Source organism: Girardinichthys multiradiatus, chromosome 15, assembly GCF_021462225.1.
Source record: "Girardinichthys multiradiatus isolate DD_20200921_A chromosome 15, DD_fGirMul_XY1, whole genome shotgun sequence".
In the NCBI taxonomy this organism is placed as follows: domain Eukaryota; kingdom Metazoa; phylum Chordata; class Actinopteri; order Cyprinodontiformes; family Goodeidae; genus Girardinichthys; species Girardinichthys multiradiatus.
In genome coordinates, this window is record NC_061808.1 from 22,355,621 (window position 1) to 22,376,065 (window position 20,445).

General features: G+C 38.3%; 1 protein-coding gene across 5 annotated transcripts in view; it reads left to right on the plus strand.

Annotated features, from left to right (window-relative positions):
- Positions 1–20,445, plus strand: part of LOC124881951 (A-kinase anchor protein 7-like) — a 60,906-nt gene that overhangs the window by 3,363 nt on the left and 37,098 nt on the right. For 3 of the 5 annotated variants that reach the window (XM_047387953.1, XM_047387954.1, XM_047387955.1), the window contains 6 exons: positions 101–255; positions 727–863; positions 6,860–7,020; positions 9,202–9,314; positions 9,945–9,991; positions 12,188–12,288. In XM_047387953.1, coding sequence (XP_047243909.1) covers positions 101–255; positions 727–863; positions 6,860–7,020; positions 9,202–9,314; positions 9,945–9,991; positions 12,188–12,288 — 714 coding nt within the window. Of the gene's footprint in view, positions 1–100; positions 256–726; positions 864–6,859; positions 7,021–9,201; positions 9,315–9,944; positions 9,992–12,187; positions 12,289–13,217; positions 13,459–14,510; positions 14,623–20,445 lie in introns of those variants that run through there. The other 2 variants (XM_047387956.1, XM_047387957.1) reach the window with 2 other exon arrangements.

Below are 20,445 nucleotides of genomic sequence, written 5' to 3' on the forward strand. Positions count from 1 at the left end.
AGACTAACATTAAGGTAGCTGAATTATAACCCACTGGCCTGCTGACGCTTTCAGTTTCATGTAACTTATCTTCTCAAATGTGTGTGCGTGGCTCGTGAAGTCCCCACCCTTGAGATGTCTGAGAAGAAGAGGAAGAGAAAAAGAGGAGACAGTGGGGGCCGAATAGATAGCGAGGAGGACGGTGACCAGATGAAGAAAAAAAAAAAGAGCCCAAGACCAAACTACTTTGTCTCCATACCCATTACTAACACTGCGGTAGGAAACCCTAACATATGCTTTAATTTCTATATTTATCTTTGCCTGCAAAGTTAGGTGTACACTTGAAACACCCTGTCTAATATGAAAAAATGAATATACATTTTGAAAGAGACCCTTTCTTGTCTTTTCTTTTTATTGAAAGTGCCTATGAAGATATTTTCTCTTTTTCTGATTAGTTTGTATCAAGTGTTTGACATTAATACATGTAGTATACTGAAACATACTTGTATTTCGACCACAAATAAGCAGCTGAAAAGACATCACTTTAAATAATCGTGTATTTTGTTTGAGCTTAAATGTTACATTTCATAGCCCTCTCATTTGTTTTCTTCAACTTCCACTTAACTTCCTCTCAAATAGTTCATAATGAGGTAGATCTTGGATTTGTAGGGTTGGGTTTTGTGTTTGAACGAGTAGATAAATGTCTCTCCGCTGCCAGTAACTGAAAGCAAATGTGTCTGACAACAGATAAAGTCACTTGTCAAGGAGGTCCAAGAGGCCGTGCTTCAGCAGGAGCCCCGACTGGCCAAAGCCATGGTCCCAGTCCCGACTCTTCACATCACACTACTGGTCACCTATCTGGCCAGTCAGGAGCAAGTAGATATGTGAGTTATCTCCCGTTTTAAAGTACATGTTAACATTTAAAAATGGAGCATACATTACAAAAAAATACCACCATTAATCCCTACACTGAGGGCTTGGAGGCACACCAAATCAATGCCAAGTTATTTAAGATGAATGCTTATATCACATCATAAGGGTTAATGATTATTTAGAAATGGTTTAAAATCATACATATTGCAGTTTATTCTAATGCTGATGCAGAGTCATTCATCTTTTTCTTCAGACACATTTTAGCTTATCTGAAAAATGTTAGACTGCATCCTTCACCAACATGAAAACTCCAAGTGTTGATATTGGAAAGTCCTGAATTAAACTTCCTCTTCCTGCATTAAATGCAGAGGTGGATAAAAACTTAATGACATTTGGTCTTGTTTTGCTCATTTAAATACATATTTCCTCAAATGAGTCATGATTGTTTAAACTCTAAATATATCGTCTCAATCAGAGGGAATAAAATGTCCATAAAACGTTTTTGAGCACAGGGCGTTGCGAGGTGTAGTGGTAGAGCAGGCTCGCCATATACAGGAGGTATTGTCCTCGAGGCTTTCAGCCTGGGTTTGATCTTCAATCCTTGAGATCTTTGCTGCATGTTGTCCCACCCTTCTCTCTCTGCCCATTTCCTGTCTGGTAACTCCCAAAAAAGGCAACTAGTGGCTAAACAAAATCTTAAAAAAAAAGTTCTTAAACACTTTGAATTTCATTCACTTCCAGAGAAAAATGTCCAAGTAAACAATGTTATTAGTTTTTCACATAAAAAGATTTTAGTTACCAGATGATAGTAAGTCAAAGTGTTTTCCAGGAAAATAAAGGAAAATAGGTAATGCAATTTACACTAAAAATAGGAAGTGCATTTAAAGAATAACATACAATCAAAGCATCACATAAAAAGAGAGAAAGCAAGTCAAACTCCAGCCTTGAAGGACTGGACTTTGACAAGATTTTAAATAACATACTTTTATAAACTGGGAGGCAGTGCAGGGATTTAGGTTCTGGTGTTGATCAGGACTCTGGCCACAGCATTGTTGTTTAGCCACAGCTGCCTGATTTTTTTTTACAAAGATCTGTATGAACACCATTACAATGATCTAACCTACTGAAAATCAATGCAATTAAAGCAACCCTTTTGTGGTAAACTTTCTTAGGCTCATCAGGTCAAGTTTAGTGTTGATTTCTAATCTTGCATTTTTGGAACCAACACGTCTGACTTCTGTATTTTTTGCATTATGCTGAAAGAAATTCTGGACCATTAGGCTGTAACATTATTTATACACATTTACTTAGTAACTGTAAGAAAATGTAGTTATTTGACAGAAATATAAAGTTGTGTCATCGGCGTACATCTGGTAAGAGATGTTGTAACACTTGAAACCTTCCATAGTCCAAGCTAGGGGAAGCATAAAGATGCTAAATAAAAGTTGCCCAAGAACAGAGCCTTGTGGAACCTCACTTGATCTTTTTTCCCTCAGACTGACACAAAGTTGTCCTTATCAGCCAAGTAAGATCTGAACTTAGCACACTACCAGACAATCTCACCCGGTTTCCCATCTATCAATCAGGATGTTGTAATCAAACGCAGCACTGAGATATACAGGTCCTTCTCAAAAAATTAGCATATTGTGATAAAGTTAATTATTTTCTTTAATGTAATGATGAAAATTTAACATTCATATATTTTAGATTCATTGCACACTAACTGAAATATTTCAGGTCTTTTATTGTCTTAATACGGATGATTTTGGCATACAGCTCATGAAAACCCAAAATTCCTATCTCACAAAATTAGCATATTTCATCCGACCAATAAAAGAAAAGTGTTTTTAATACAAAAAACGTCAACCTTCAAATAATCATGTACAGTTATGCACTCAATACTTGGTCGGGAATCCTTTGGCAGAAATGACTGCTTCAATGCGGCGTGGCATGGAGGCAATCAGCCTGTGGCACTGCTGAGGTCTTATGGAGGCCCAGGATGCTTCGATAGCGGCCTTTAGCTCATCCAGAGTGTTGGGTCTTGAGTCTCTCAACGTTCTCTTCACAATATCCCACAGATTCTCTATGGGGTTCAGGTCAGGAGAGTTGGCAGGCCAATTGAGCACAGTGATACCATGGTCAGTAAACCATTTACCAGTGGTTTTGGCACTGTGAGCAGGTGCCAGGTCATGCTGAAAAATGAAATCTTCATCTCCATAAAGCTTTTCAGCAGATGGAAGCATGAAGTGCTCCAAAATCTCCTGATAGCTAGCTGCATTGACCCTGCCCTTGATAAAACACAGTGGACCAACACCAGCAGCTGACACGGCACCCCAGACCATCACTGACTGTGGGTACTTGACACTGGACTTCTGGCATTTTGGCATTTCCTTCTCCCCAGTCTTCCTCCAGACTCTGGCACCTTGATTTCCGAATGACATGCAGAATTTGCTTTCATCCGAAAAAAGTACTTTGGACCACTGAGCAACAGTCCAGTGCTGCTTCTCTGTAGCCCAGGTCTGGGGAATGCGGCACCTGTAGCCCATTTCCTGCACACGCCTGTGCACGATGGTTCTGGATGTTTCTACTCCAGACTCAGTCCACTGCTTCCGCAGGTCCCCCAAGGTCTGGAACCGGCCCTTCTCCACAATCTTCCTCAGGGTCCGGTCACCTCTTCTCGTTGTGCAGCGTTTTCTGCCACTCTTTTTCCTTCCCACAGACTTCCCACTGAGGTGCCTTGATACAGCACTCTGGGAACAGCCTATTCGTTCAGAAATTTCTTTCTGTGTCTTACCCTCTTGCTTGAGGGTGTCAATAGTGGCCTTCTGGACAGCAGTCAGGTCAGCAGTCTTACCCATGATTGGGGTTTTGAGTGATGAACCAGGCTGGGAGTTTTAAAGGCCTCAGGAATCTTTTGCAGGTGTTTAGAGTTAACTTGTTGATTCAGATGATTAGGTTCATAGCTCGTTTAGAGACCCTTTTAATGATATGCTAATTTTGTGAGATAGGAATTTTGGGTTTTCATGAGCTGTATGCCAAAATCATCCGTATTAAGACAATAAAAGACCTGAAATATTTCAGTTAGTGTGCAATGAATCTAAAATATATGAATGTTAAATTTTCATCATGACATTATGGAAAATAATGAACTTTATCACAATATGCTAATATTTTGAGAAGGACCTGTATATACCCACACAGAAGTTTTAGATGCATTGCTGTCATTGAAAACATTTACCAATGCAGTTTGTGCTGCTGAATGGTCAAAACCCTGAATGGAAAGCATAGAAGAGATAATTTTTTATCATTTAAGAGTAAAATACTTGATAAACAGTGATAATAGTGAATAAAACAGGTTGTTCTGACAAACAGAAATTTATAGGATGTTTTGAGGTGATTTAGAAATTTCATAAGTACTCAGGGATTATGTGAGTACTTATACCACTTATTCAGCATGCTCAGTATGAGGGATTGCTGCAAAGTCAACACCAGTGACTGTCCACTGTCTCTACATGCTCATCCAGGAGGAGTGAATGCTGCAAGTCACTGACTGGATGCAATCTGCTGGGTTTCCTTAGATAGAAAAACTTTTTATCCAATTTGAATAAATAACTAACTCCGACTGCACTGTTCAATTGTTAGGATTAATTGGAATGTATGTACCTGACAGTTGTGAAGTGCCTTGAGATAACATGTGTTGTGAATTGGCGCTATATAAATAAAACTGAATTGAATTGAATTGAAGCCATGGCAGAGAATAGGAGAAATATTGGCGTCACATTAGCCAAATGCATTGTCCTTTTTTCTCTAAAAGGGCACACACACACCTGCATGCAAAAGCATAAAATGAAACACAGAAGAAAAACATGATTTATTTTTTTTATTTTTATTGAATTTTATTTGAACTGTCTCCTGATTATGAACAAATATAGAATTGACCAGAGACTGGAGCTGTCAGACCTGCTTATGCAACTTACTTAGTCTTTTGTTTATTCAGTATTGTGCGTCAAGATTTACAGTATTTGTGCCTGTGTAGCAAGACCGTGTAGTACTCTGCTGAAGCGTGTCATATTATACCGACTGACTATCTTATTTTCAGTGTTAAAATAGCTTTTTTGATTATGCATTTACATACACAGATCAGCGCTTTATATGTATCCTAGTTTTTACATTTTCTGAGCGATCTGTGATTCACATCTCCATTTTCACAGGATGTATTCTAAATGCCCTGAAGTTTAATCAAACAGAGACCTCTCAGATTTCAAGCTGTTTCTCTAGTTTAATGTCTTTTGTAATGTGCAGATCATGTGCAGACTGTGGAAAAGTGTGTATGTGTGTGTGTAGAGGTGGGCATGAGTGTTGACGTTAGTTTTAGAGAGTACATCTTTACTTTTGTTGAGCTGTTATGTAAGGTCAATAAATACATATATTTATATTTTTTGCGGCACTACTGGCCGTTATTTGTTTATTTTTTTTCAAGGTAGACGGGTTTGAAGTGGGGTGGAGAGAGGGGGAAGCATGAAGCATAGGTCTCCAGGGTCGGGACTCAAACCAGGGATGGCTGTTTCGAGGACTGAGGGCCATATGGGTCACGCGCCACACCCCAGATCAATAAATTCTGATTACTTTAATTCAACACGCTCCCATTCTTTTATGGCATCCATCTTATTGTCTGTGACCTGTCCAGTTTCATGACAGCAAGAGGGTCAGACAGCTGTGAAAAAATAACAGTACTAGATATCAATTTCCTGCATACCAGTTGATCACTTTATGCTGCCTTTTACAATCGGCTGTCTGTTTGTATGTGTAGTTGTGTAATACCTGTTTTACTGTGCTGAGGGGCCTTTTTTAATAGTGTTTTTAGCATGTTATCATTTTAAATCCAAGTTTAAACTTAAGAATCCCAGTAGCTATAACCATAATATCAGGGTTTCTGTTTCAAAGTCTGAAATTTGCTTTTATGATTGTGTAGGTCTGGATAATGAAAAAAAGAATAGGGGTTTTCACACTGATGTGTATTAATTTAACAGGCTTTACCTTTGATTTGCCAAATCACACATTGATTTTAACATTTTATCCATCAGTATTTTGATTTTAGACTTGCTGAGTGAATACACACTCATTTAAAAATTAAAAAAGGCCATTATTTTAAATCCAGGTTCAACTGCACCTGTTGTCATTAAACATGGTCAGAAATACAAACAAAGCCCCAAAACATCTAGTTTTAGTAATTTTTGTAACCAAAATAAACACAGTGAAGTTTACAAACTGCTCCAAAGAATTTGCATTCATCTAGGATACTTTATTCTTGATTTGACGACTCCAGGGGTTAAAGGGTTTGATAAAGAGATGATCTAAGTCAGTCCGGAAGCCACTAAAGTAGTGAAATGGGCCGACAATGATCCACTACTCTTCAGGCAGGTTCAAGGATAATACTTTTTACTAAAATACCCAGAATGTTATGAAAATAAGCCTTTATTTCTGGTAATTATAATGATTTTCTGCTTACAGCTATTGAAAACATGACATTTAAGATTAGAATTTTAGAATCAGACCAATAAAAACATATTTTCAATACAGAAATGTGGGTTTAATGAAAAGTATGTTTAATATCTGCTTAAAGCTTATTTTCAAAAGGTACTTTTAATCCAACAAACGAGCCCTTCATATTCTACTTTATTGAATATGGCTGCATCTAATGCCTTTTGAAGTGTTTGTTGCCTAAGTAACCAAATGAAACATAATCATCATTAATAATACTGATTGACATTAATCATCCTGTAGGTATTTACCTTCCTACCACATTTTTGTTTTTGTGGCATGCTTACCCCCAGTATGTTTTTACAGCACATAAGCCATGTTATGCAGTAATAAATATTAAAAATCTGTATGAAGAAGATATCGTCTTTAATAACTTATGTTATTATGTAACAAGGCAGGGAGAGTGAGGGAGGATTACTGCTCTGTGTGTTCTGACGTGGATAATGTTATTTATTTCGTTTTTCAGGGCAGCCGCCGTGCTGGCTCAGGTCGAGCCGTCAGTGGCTAAGCTCCTGGGTGGGCGGGACCTGGTTCTGCCCTTCTCTGGAATCCGTCATTTCAGGAAGGAGGTGGTGTTTGTTGGACTGGACAGCGGAGAACACAGACACACACTGGACAGCCTTGCAGGTCAGAATCTGAGATCAGCACTTATCCGTCAGTCTAGTCTGGAGGTTGCTAATTATAAATTATTATCTTTACTATTATTGAATGTGCTTTATAAAGACTTAATGTGATAAATATTCATTGTTGTGCTACCTGGAGGGATGCCTGAAGTCAGGCTTAGTTCTGAAGCTGTGTGTTGTCTTTGTTAATAATTTGAACTGTATTAAAGGTGAATGATCATTACTGTGTGAGGGACCTAATTAGTCTAAATTCGACAGCTTAGGTTAAACTAACTTGGTTCTGCATTCTGTAATTTAAGAGGTAAGATCTGAACTTGATCACCTGGGAACCAGGTCAAATCTTTAACACAACTAACACCCTTTGCATCTGGCCAAAGAAGGTACAATTCAGAGTGTTTGCAACCTATGTTTTTGTCATCGTTTAAACCTGGGTGTGTTTCTATCTGTGCATATATGTGCATGTCTGGGTGTATGATTTGGTTGTGTGCCTATGGTTGCAATGTTAAGCCAATATTTCTAAGGGGATTCCCTCTGTAAAACCAGCATGCCTACGTGCATAAATGAGCTCCAATACTGTACCTTTTCCCTCAACCATCAGTTTATTTAGAAATATGCATGGCAGCCAAGGGGGGTTGCTTGTTCTAAGACTTACCAGCTTCTTATCCAGGGTATTGACTGCTCATATTTAGGCATGTGCTCCTAATATTTTAGTGATGGCCAACTTGAGAGGAATCCTCACGTGTTACATTATCTTTTCAGTTTCATTGTATTCAAACAATAGTTTGAATACAATGAAATAAAAGAAAAAAAATGTCAAAAAAGACAGTCTAGTTACTTTTATGTAAGCATCCTACTGATGCTGAAACAGTGCAACATATTGATTATTGCAGGTAAAATAATTTTATCTGTAACTTAATTTATTTACTCTGTTTTTGATTTTGATTCATAAACGTATGGAAACAATTTACAGAATAAAAACTGAATTCAGTTGAAGTTATTTGACTTGAAATCTGTCTGTATGATGGGATTAAATTGACTTTGTTTTTGTAAAAAATGCCTTGAGATCACATTTGTTGTGAATCGGCGCTATATAAATAAACTGGATTGAATTTAAATGAATTGAAGTAGTAGCTTTCAAATGCTTATTGTGCAGAATACTATCCTTTCTTTGCCTTTCTGCTCTTCATAGATTAACACAGTTATAACAAGCTGACACAAACTAGCCAGCACTCAACTTCTTAACTGTGGTTAGCTTGGCTGCTGTAGTTTCAAAACAGTGTTGTCATTAACAGCAATGATGGGTGTCGTCATTAGCTTCAACTCTGAGCCCATCTGTGTTTCTGAAATGGTTCCAAATAGTTAAATTAGTCTTTTGCTGGAAGCAAGGGAAAATGTTAGTATAATTTTTTTATACAGCTGAGCAGCAGTGAGCAGCAACCAGCTTGGAAAAGGGGTGCTGCCTTGCTTTATTGTCATACAGTCAGAGAAAACTAAAGTTACTGGTTTCTCTGGTCTTTTATTAAAGGGATGTTAAACCTTTTGAATGGTAAAATGCGTTATTGATGGAAATGAAACCAACAGTTTTAAAAAGGACTTGCATGCAGGAGCATTTTAGGCAAGTCATATTTTGGCGTCATGCATGCGACGTAAAGTTTGGTTGTTCAGATGAAGATTTTTTTTTTAGAATGTTTTTGTATTTTTAACCTTAAACTGGATTTGCTTGTAGCAACTGGAAGAAACTGAGGATAAAGCATCATGTTTTAGACCCTATTGTCTTCCGGTCTGCTCTCTCCACTGCTGTTATTGATTATATACTAACCTTTCTCTCCCTGCAGAGTTTCTCTTCTAAAAATACCTCTCTAGCGCTGCACTCAACCTCATCAGCTAGTGGGTGGGTGTTGTTTGCATGTGTATATCTGTCCTTGCAGCCTATTTGTTTACAAGGCTCTTTTTTTACTTACCCTTTGGTTTTTTTGGGGGGGTTTTCTCCTAAAGTCTGTAGAGTAGTGGGAGACAGGACAGCAATCTGCCTACAAGACAACATTTTCTATGTACATTGATATTATTATTACCTGTATTAATACTTTTCAAATGTATGTTGCGCTTTAATTTTAATTAATTCTATTTGCAACACAGTCTGACTGAGGGAGAAATAAAGCTGAAGTTTTTCAAATGTGTGTTGCAGAGTTGTTGCAGAGGCGTTTTGAGGAGCAGGGTCTCCTACAGGGAGACTGTCGCCACTTTGAACCCCACCTCACCATCATGAAGCTGTCAAGAGCGTCAAAACTACGATTTCAGGTATAAACACACTGAATGGAAGTAGACAGAAATATATGCACATTGTCTTTGTCAGATATTGGTTCATGAGAGCAAAGTTTTGTTAATTTGTTTTTTTTTTTCATTTCTCTCCCATTCAGCCCCAGTATTCTTGATTTTTATTGTTTGTAAAGAGAACTAAGTAATGAACTTTTTAACTAACATTTTCCATTTCTTTCACTTTTCTTTCAGCGGTTTTGGACTGTTTAGGTAGTCAAACCTTCGCTCTTGTTTCAGCTACAGTATCACTTTATGTATATTTAGATTTTTTTAATCATTTTCATGTCTGAGTGATTCAGTGATTTTAAGGGGATAGAGAAGAAAAAAATTACAATTTGTGATATAATATTAAAAAAAACTAGAGTAAAGGGAGTGTGAAGGAAAGGGAATAGACAAAAAGATAGAGACAGGAAGTGTCTTTCAGGATAGAAGTGACACAGGAAAGAACTGCATTTATTTTTTATCTCGTTGACACTTGATGGAAGCTCTTCCCGCCTGACGCCTCTTAGACCGTGTCACTGTTTTGTCTATTTTTTGCGTATTTGCGTAAGAGGATATAAGTGTCATAACATGGATGATTTACTCGCTGTTTTATTTTCCTATTTCTATCAGGGAATAAAGCGAGTGGAACCAGGACTTTACTCCGACTACACAAACAAGTAAGAACTTGATTCATCTGCCAAAAGCAAAAGGGTGAACTGGTTTTGTTTCAGGGGACGTTGTGGGTATTAAACACACTGGTTCATTCGATTGCAGTGATGAAGTTCCTTCTTTTTGAGGCCATGGTTTGGATAATTAGTAAAAGATGTTTTGCTCTGTTTATAAATGATATTGTGATGTATTAAGATTTTCCAACTGAATATTGTTTAGGCCCTCTGCACACTGGATTAAGAATGTCCCAGGGTGTCCTAGACTGCAATGACCATCCAAACGTATTTATTTAAAAATATGATAGTGCTTGTACATCATCCTATTATGTTTTTAGAGATGCCTGTCATTTCCTATATGAAGCAAACGTCTTGGTTGAATAAAAATCAATCAAGCGGTCATTGGATTTTTGAACTATGGTAGGAAGCCAGAGTATCTGGAAAGGACCCACACATGCCCTGGGAGAACATGCAAGCTCCATGCAGAAAGACCCCAGACTGGGATCCAAACCCAGGACCTTCTTGCTGCAGGGCAATAGGACTACGAACTGTGCTACCGTGCAGCCCGCAAAAGCAACATTAGTTGACCAAAGTGCACAGTAACTCTCTAAGCACAATCAAACAAACCAGCAAATAAAATGAGGAAATATATATTAGTATGCAATTACATTACACTAAAAGGGAAGAAAAAGATGGCTGCACAGTGGTGCAGTTAGTAGCAGTGTTGCCTTGCAGCAAGAAGGTCCTGGGTTCGACTCATGGAGTTTACATGTTCTCCCCATGCATGCTTGGGATCTCACCGGGTACTCCGGCTTCCTCCCACAGTCAAAAAACATGACTGTCAGGTTAATTGGTCTCTCTAAAATTGCCCTTAGGTGTGAATGAGTGTGTGTGTGGTTGTTTGTCCTGTATGTGTCTGTATGGATTGGCAATCTGTCCAGGGTGTACCCTGCCTCCTGCCCGTAGACTGCTGGAGATAGGCACCAGCTCCCCCATGACCCACTATGGAATAAGCAGTATAGAAGATGAATGAATGAATAAAAGTGAATACCTTCATTTTCAGTTTAGAGCTCTGTGCAGATATCTCAGTGACCAAAATCTGTTCTCCACTAATCACTGTGGGCTCAACATATCCAGACTCTGTGATCTGAAACTGTTTTAAAAGTTCCTCTTTGACTATTTTTTGTGGCTCTTCTGGCCTCTATTTTTCAAATTTTTTCAACAGTAAGCTGACAGGAAAGAGAGGGGAAAGACATGCAGCAAAGGTCGCCTGGGCCGGGACTCGAGCCCTTGACAGCTGCATCAAAGACTCAAGCTACTAAATATGTCAGGCTTTTTACCCCTGTGCCACCACCGTGCCCCAACTGTGACTGTTTCTGATTTTTATTATTAGTTCAAGAGCAGCTGATCACCTTTCTCCTCCTCTCTCATCCCCATTGCTAAATCAGATGCGATGCATTCGTTTTGACTGTGATGGGTGCATTTAGCTATTGAAATGCAGACAGAAAACCTGTTTTCTGTCAACTAGCAGCCAGGACATATGCACAATTTAGAGTAGTTTGGGCTTCTTCCCAGCTAGAAGGCCTGTCCACAGGGAACGCAGCCCATACCGATTTCCGTGTGACAGGGCCAGATCATTGCACTATAGTTGGCATGGGGATGGTTATTTTTTTTCCTGTCCACTGTTTGGTCAGATACTTCTGGCTTCAGTCAAATCAGTGGCAGGAAGAGATGCCTATGATGAGGTTCTAGGCTTGGCATGGGCTGAGCTTTGGTCACTCCTCGTTAAAATACGCTGATGACCAATCCGCTTACGAGCTACACATCATGGAGAAGATACAGCTGCTACTGCTAGGCTCCTCCTCACTGCGCTCAGTGTCTAGATATGATGCCACTATGATAATTGTTCACCATGAGCTCACCACAGAAGGTTTGTGCATGCTTGAAACAGTCGGGAACTCTCATGCACCATCATTGGTACTGGGGATCTTTCTGTTTCCTGTTTTCCCTTAAGAGGACTTCTCCAAGACCCTGCACAGGATGTACATCCACATCTTGGATGATTTATGGTGTTATGGTGAGGTCTTAATCTGGTGTGAAGGGGGCTTAAACAATTTCTTAATATTGTAAACTTAATCCAACAATAAATGTGTCTGTTGTTTTTGGTGTAACAAATGTATGCCTGTGCAATCTTTCCTTAACACTCAGATTTTTTGGCAACCAGACAGTGGAGCGTTTGGATTTGTGTTCTATGTTAAAAAAGAAGCAACAAGATGGATATTACCACACCGAGACTTCGCTACAACTAGGTATGCCCTCACACGATCAGCCTCTTAGTATCATGTTACTTACAAGTCCACCAGAGGGCGCTGTCACTTCATATATAAGATTGGGCATGTTGTCCATGTTGGTTTTAATACCAAAAGGTAAAATTTGCTCACAGCACCTGTTTTCAGTTTTAATTGCTTTTCTTTGTATCTCAATCATTGAAGTATTTGTTATGCATAATTTGTGAAGCTTGTACTGATTTATGTCGGGTCGGTAAACCTGGCGGTTTTTTGTTCCTCACACTAGCCAGGTGGTGGTTTGATTGGGAGGCTTTGTTATAGAGAGTCATGTTTTTTAAACACTATTGAAGCTCCCATCAGCATCAAAGGTTCAGCGAGAGACAAACTGCCATAATGGAGCATGTGGTGTTACTCTGGAGCTCATTTCCGTATCTGCTTCCCAGTTGCTCATAATCGCCCTGTCAGTGCTGTGTGTTTTAAACCCTGGCCATGTTGTAGAGTAGAAGTGCCTGGCTAATGAAAGTAGTACAGCAGGTGTGTGAGTTATATCGGTGGTGCTTTAGGAAAGGCTCAGTGACTCATTAAGCAGCTTGTAAGTGAATTTCAGTTTTGTCAGCTCATTGCATAATCGGTAAAATACATTTGTCCATCCAGATGTGTTCCTGTAAGTAGGTCCTAAAGTTTGATTGGGTGTAGTTTGTTGCTAAAGCATGTAGTCATAACACACAGTTAGACAGCATGCTTTTATCTCATGAAATGTGGGTCTCATTAAAATATAATATGGAAAAGCTGAAGAAGTGAAACTCTGGTATTATAAAGATTCATTACAGCAGAATTATGTATTTGAAGCATTTTTTTCTGTCAGCTTTGATTGTTGTGGCTTACGGCAAATTAATCCCAAAATTCAGACTTCTGGAACATTTGAATATTACACAAATCTTTGACTACAGGAATATCAGCCTGCTGAAATGATGTCAGTGTACCGTACAGTATATGCACTGAATGCTTCACTGACTTTGGAATTGATAAAACACAGTGGAGCAACGCCAGCAGATGTCATGAGTTCCCAAATCATCACTGACTGGGAAATTCAAATTGGACCTCAAGCCCCTTGGATTCTGTGCCTCTTATTACTTTCTCCAGGCTCTGAGAGCTTGATTTTAAAGTGAAATAAAACATACTTGCAACTGAGGACTTTGAACCACTGAGCAACTCCTTACTCTAGTTATGAAGCTTCTGACATTGTCTATGGTTCAGGAAATGCTTAGTCCGTTTGTGGCGGTTTGAGTCCAGCTCCTATCCATGTCTTTTGAATCTCCAAAAATTATTTGCTTTTACAATCCTCTCATGGCTTCTGTTTTCCCTCCTGATAAAACACTTTTCTTTCCTCTTAACTCTCCATTGACATGCTTGGTTACAGCTCTCTGTGAGCCAGCTTCTTTAGCAGAGGGTGTGAATGAACCTCCTCTGGTAAACATGGTCCCTACACAGTCTGGAGGAGCATGGAATTTGATTTCAGTGTTTTTCTGGTCTCGATAAGGATTCTTTTTTTCCATCATTGTCTCCTTCTGTTCCTTCACTGTCTTTACTCATGTTCATGCTTCTTACCGTCCTTCATTCCTTGTACCCTTCTTCCTTCCTTTCCTTCTGAATCCTTCATTCTTTCCTTTCTTGTGTCCTACCTCCTTATTCTGTCATCCTTTCCTTCCTTCCTTTTATCATGCCTCTGATCTTTCCTTGTGTCCTATATTCTTAACATCTTTACCTGTGTCTTTCCTTGTGTGCAATCACGTGTCTTTTGGTGTCCTCCTTTCCTTCCATCCAGTTTGTTTTGTGTTGGTACCATATTTAAAGCCTGCCTGCTGTGAATATCTGCCTTTAATCCATAATGAACGTTTATATTTTGTAATTTTAAATGAGTCAGAATGACTGAGAATTCCTGAAAAGTTTGAAATTTTTACTTGAAAAATGTGGAAGTGTCCTGAAGCACAGGTCCTCCTCTGTATTTTTGATATACGCTTCACTTTATGATCTGAATTACTTAGATAAATTAACTTTTTGATGATATTCTAATTGAATGAAATACAATTAGATGTACGTCCAGTAATAATGAATAATAGTCACAGGTCAGCATCATAATATCTCAAGTTTTTACAGCAGTCATTTTCCCTGCTGTTGGAACATGTTGGAGCATAGAGTAACACAGTACTGATCCTCCCCCACCTGTTTCTGCTCACTTCCAGTGTTTCACCTTTCCTTCGTACAAGAAAGATAAAATATGACTGTTTGGAAATATTTCACGCGGACAGCTGCAGTATAGAAACTGAATGAGCACCATCCATCACACTTATTAAGGTAAAACTGGTTTGAAACCAGAGTGAGCAGGAAAGTCATGTCCATTGTGCAGCCAAGTGCAGCCTCCACCCCAACAGTTAGCCAGACTAATCAATCAGCAAATCTCAGCTTCGTAACTCATTAGTGCTGCTCCATAAAGAGCAGAATAGTTGAAAAAGATAATATTCTGCACAATAAACACTTGGAAATTACTAATAAATTCAGCAAATCCTTATTCTCTATTTATGCTTAACAGTAGGTAAATGTCATTGTTCAATTTATTGTAACTGTATTGATCAATACGTTATATTATTTTAGTTGCAGCAAGAATAATTGTTGCTTTTTTGTTTAAAATAATAATAATAAAAAAATCATGTTATATAATTGAGTATTTCCAGTTGTAGATAAGCATTTCCAGTTATTCCTCTGGGTCTTTGTGGAGCCATTCATCCTGCAGCTCTTCAAACATTAAGACAGTGAATCTTACCTGGTTACCTTCTGATGCTCTGAGCCAACAGATGATAGATATAGTTTGTTTACATTAAAATATCAGTGAGATGGAAACCTTCAGTTATCTGCAGTCTGATCATTTAAACTCGCACAAATTAAACCTTATGTAAGAAAAAAGCAACAGCTGATGTGTAAATAAGAATAGAAAGTGTAGAAAATGTAAATTGTCACTTTCATTAGAATACAGGATTAAAGTGTTATTCACACTGACCATCACATGCTAAGGTTTGAGGGAGACCTCCTTAATGCGGCTGTCTAGTATACTGATTGCTGTGGGTGTATGAGTGACAGAGAGCTGTCAGTTTCAGTGGAAGTGGGGCTCTCGCTGTGTTTTGTGGATCGCTGTGTTTTCTGGGAGAGTGGCAGTGTGTGTGCGTGGGAGTGAGAAACAGGGCAGAGGGATGTTTACCTCACACGTCTCATCAAAAAAAAGCTTGTGTTTTTGTCAAGCATTTCCCACAAAACAAGACATGCATAATTCAGAGCCGAACATCATATCCACTACTGGTGTTTTAAAGCAGAGTAGGATAAACTGGAGTGTTTACAAAGGATGGTAAGTGAATAAAGACAACACCAGAGATGTTTCTTTGACAGGGATTAGGCAAAAAGATGTTTATATATAGAATCTCAATCCTGACAAATGTCATTTTAAGGCAGTTGACAACATGTTCAGAATCCAGTTCAGTGAATTCAGTTCAAATTCCAACAATTCTTTCCAATTTAGTCTAGATTAAGATCCAATCTCTTACAGTCAGGCTCAACTCAAATTAGAAAACACTACAGTTAAAATCTGATTAATGTTGTTTGTGAAAGTCATATAAGGAAGCTGAGCCGACTGGATTTTCATCGCTGGCCTACAGTAATTCCTGGTCCTGGTTAAAGCAACTAAGTGGTGACAGTGGAGAGGGAACACTGTTTTTCGAAGAAGAAACTTCCATCATAGCCAGGCGCAGTAGGAGTGGAGTAGGAGGATCTGCTGCAGCTGGCTGCGGGTTAAGAGGACAGGAAGTAAACAGAAAGTAAACCCATAAAAGGGATTACTGCAAAAAAACAATACTGAACAAAAAAAAAGTCAACATTGTGGAGCAAAACGAAACAAATTAAACTGCGTAATTTGGAAAATTATGATATTTGGACAAAAGTGGTTATTAACTTTGTTCTTAGTGCTAAAAAGACGAGTTAGATATAAAACATCAGAATTCACACTTAAGGCTCCCACATACTCGGGCGTACTTGACTCTGCGGACGAATGTGTGTACTCAAAGCGGACGTCTGCTGGACATCTCTGTGCAGAGCTCAATTTTTACAACCGAGTACATGCACTCTGTGTCACACAATAAACTGCTCGGCGGGAAAAAGTCTCCACGTCGAACTGAAAACTAAAGCATTCAAAGATTAATTAATCTTTTCCAATTTGTTTTGAATTCTCCTTGGAGTTTTATCAATTTGCATTTTTTTTTTTTTTTTTTTACCAACAATTGAATAGTTGATCACAATCAAACAGAATAAAACAAACAAGCTATTGAGGCCGAGGTTTTAGTGATCATTGCATCCTCCAATATTTACCCCAGACAACCTTCAGAATATATATTAAATGTATTAATAGTCGTGCATAACAAAAGGGAAAGACCCTTTCCACCAGTTTTATACAAAATGCTCATAAGTACCATCTCTCAATACGCTGGTCCCCATGTCCTACATTTTTCAACAAGGCCCTGATGTGCTTAAAATCCATGTTTTCATTAACACAATACGATACGCACATTTCACATTTAGTTACAAAAATACAGCTGATATCAGGCAGAAAATCCTAATGTGAGCTGCAGCAAAAACTCTTATCCTAATCATGCAGATCTTATGTTCATGTGCTGCACCCAAAAAGTAAAAGCTAGGATTACTCATTTCTAAAAGACTCACTTTTAATTCAAAGCAGCACTAGAACCGAAGTGAGAAAAAAAACATTCGGCATTCTGCAAGTCCTCTGGTTTAAAATGCCAGCATCCACACTTGGGCTTAAAATATCTATAGTCTGAGTCCAAAACACATGATGAGCAGTGTGTGGCATCACTCGCTCCTTGGGGGGGGGGGCTTTATTCAGGCAACACTCTGCAGTTCCCTGGCTCCCACGAGGCAAGATTAACAAAAGCGATTCACCATCCACAATTCAACTAATTTACATGAGAAATTGCTCATAATGTAAATGGTTTAAATGCAATGTTTTCATCAAGACTTTTTGTCCGTAATAGCAGTCAGAGTTAAAGATTAGGCATTATGTACATCCTATAGGTCCAGATCTAATAAAACTTTAAAATAATGTCATGTATGCATTTTTAATGATTTCTTTATTATTTTTGGTTGATTTTCCTTTTTGCTAAATGTGCCACTTTAACAAAAAAGATGCAACTCCATGGTTATAACAACAGTATGGGGGTAATTGAATTTAGGTCTATCTAGAAAAAAGTCCCAGCTGGCGAGACTTGGAGGCTTTATTTCTCTCAAAACTAGGTTCTGCAAATATTATCAGCCTTCCATATGTTAGACATTGTTGTAAAGCTTAAAATCATACTTTCAGACTCTGCATAACTCAAAATGCCCCTGTTGTTCCTGTTTTCTCCTTGGCTGGACACATATGTTGCTCGTCTTCCATAAACTCAAACCTAACACTCCTGGTTACTGTGCATTTTTGCTGAGCAAATTTGCTGAACCGCTAGGCTAATGCTAGCAGCTTTACCCTATTTTTTTGACATGACTCGTTTAAGTTCAGGTCTTAACATGTTTCAGTGCAGTTCCTGTTCATTGTTTGTGGACCAAACCTACAGAAAAAGCTGTTCTCCTTGCCTCTTAAACTCTGCAGTTTTCTTTAAATGATTTAAAAATTAAAAGTAAGGTTTTTCAGCTGCTCTCTGTGGAGCTCTCGCATAAGGACATCTGTCTGCACACAAAATTATGTGCATGTCCTCAAATACAGTTTTGCAAGCTGCCAACGTAACTGGCTGTGTTTTTTTTTACATTTTTTATATTGAGGCAGATATAAAACCACATGAGGGATCGGGAGTTGTGTTTTGTCAGAGACTGCGATATGGAGCGTTTAAAACTCTCTTTGATCGGGACCATTAGATGGAGACACCCCTAAACCATCCTTAATGTATCAGACAGATCTAATCTCATATTTTTAATAAAAACAGCAATCTAAAAGCAGTTCAAATGTAAAGGATTGGTTTAAAAATGCTGTTCATGGACTGATTCTTAAATTATCCTAAGGATGGTTGTAATGGTTCTTGACAGCATCAAACTCAAACACATCCCTTATCTCTGACAGGAGGACACTGAGGGTTATTGAAGCTTTTATTGGCGATGCCCAGTGATCAGTGTCTGATTGTGTTTATGGACATGTTAATCCTGTAATCCACAGTACAAGATAATCCACAATGTAGTCTGTAATTCACTGTCCAAAAGCCTAGGTTTGTATGATGTGGGGGATGCCAGATATCCAAAGAGTATACTACAATATAGTGAAAGGACTTAAAATTCCCAGTTTTTAATAATAAACCTTAAGTTTTCCATGATATTGAGTTTGACATGCATGAATTTGGCATAATTACCTCCAGACTTTCTTTGTGTGCGTCAAACAGAGGGACATAAAAGGTTTAGAAGCCAGAGCAGGCTCAGTAGGAATATTTAAGTTTCTTTCTGTTCTCTTTCTCCATGCTGCTCCATAGGAATGTGACAGCAATATAAGCTAAGAAACTGAGATGATTCACAGTGTAGGCATGTGTGTGATGAGGAAACCCATCACTACTGTGTCAGCAACAAAGCTGCTTGTAACAGAAAATGTGAGAAATGTTTAAACAGTTACATTTTCACTTCGCTGGACAGATTGTTGTCTGAGAAGGAGCAGTTTTTAAGGGAGATGAACTGTCAGATACCTAAAGATCATAGCTTTGATGATACAGGTTTTTCTCTTTTCTTCCGTTACCTCCAGATGGCCCATGTAACACTCTGAGCTGATCTGTGTGGGTGAAACCGTTTCAGCTAAAGGATATGTGTGGCTTCTGTCATGGCCTGTTGGCACTTACTGTATGAAATGGTCACACTTATAGCTGCTTATACAGAAACAGCAGAAACCGTATCTAAATATTAATCCTTCAAACTACAGCCCAGAGACTTAAATGTGCTGCATTCCAGCTGCAAACGCTTGCTAATGAAGCTGGTTCCTCACCTTATGACATTTTAGCATTTTTTTAAATGAGGTTACCCCTGCAACTGTACTCCTTAATGTATTGTTTTTGTTTTTTTCTCCTGTAAAATCTTTTGGCAGTAGTCATTTTCTGCTCACTGGTCAAAAAGCCAGATGATTCAGTATATTAATTTGCATATAAGAGAGCAAATTTCCTCTGCGGAGATATACAGAGTCGGAAAGAAATCTCCCAGGAAAGTGATGACAAAAGACGGTTAAATAGTGCTCACAGCGTGAAATAATTTAACATTTTCTGTTAGCTAAGGGCCATAAATAAACCATGTACATTTGTTAGATATAGAACTACCTTGATAACAAAGAAATCATTTTTGCATTGTTTTTTTTGACTGAGTCTAAAGACTTGATCCACATTTTCTTTCAGCTGTAAGGAAAATGAGGTTCATGGTGCAAACAAATCAATAGCCACTGGACTTTCACCATACATGTTAATGTGTTAAAGCAAAAGTCATCAACTAAATTTGTTTAAGAGCCAGAATATTTAAACTCACAGTCTATGGGCTTTCTTTTAATTGGCTCTGTTTCTGGAAATTATGAGCAGTTTGTTTGAACTATTTTAGCTTCGGCTGACAGGGATAGATATTTGGCATTTGCCATGTAGTGGTCTTCCTTAGTTACGGACTGGAAGGTCTCCATTTCCAAAACAAAAGTCATATCCAACTCTAAGACTGAATCCTATTTCACTGCTTGTCGCCCTAACCTAGCGTTTCTAATGAGGAGGGCATGCCCAATGTTTCTGGAGAATAGTAGATAGAAAAAGGTGGAATGCTTTGTAGCCTTTAAAAAACAAGAGTTTTCATGTTGTATGATAGTTTAAACCAGTTTCTTTAAAAATTAGACAGAAGGTCTTTGTGGGACTTCCTTGTATGATTAAAGGTTGTGGATGGATGAATAGAATCTGTCTTGTTAGAATTAATTTAGTATGTTATGTTAATAGGGGAAAAAAGCAAAAACAAATTTTTTTGTTTCTAAATAATTTACCAGTTTAATACATACCAAAATTATTATATTATCACTACTTCATACAACTATTTTTCACACGAATACTGCATTATGTTCACCTAAGCCGGAATAGCTGA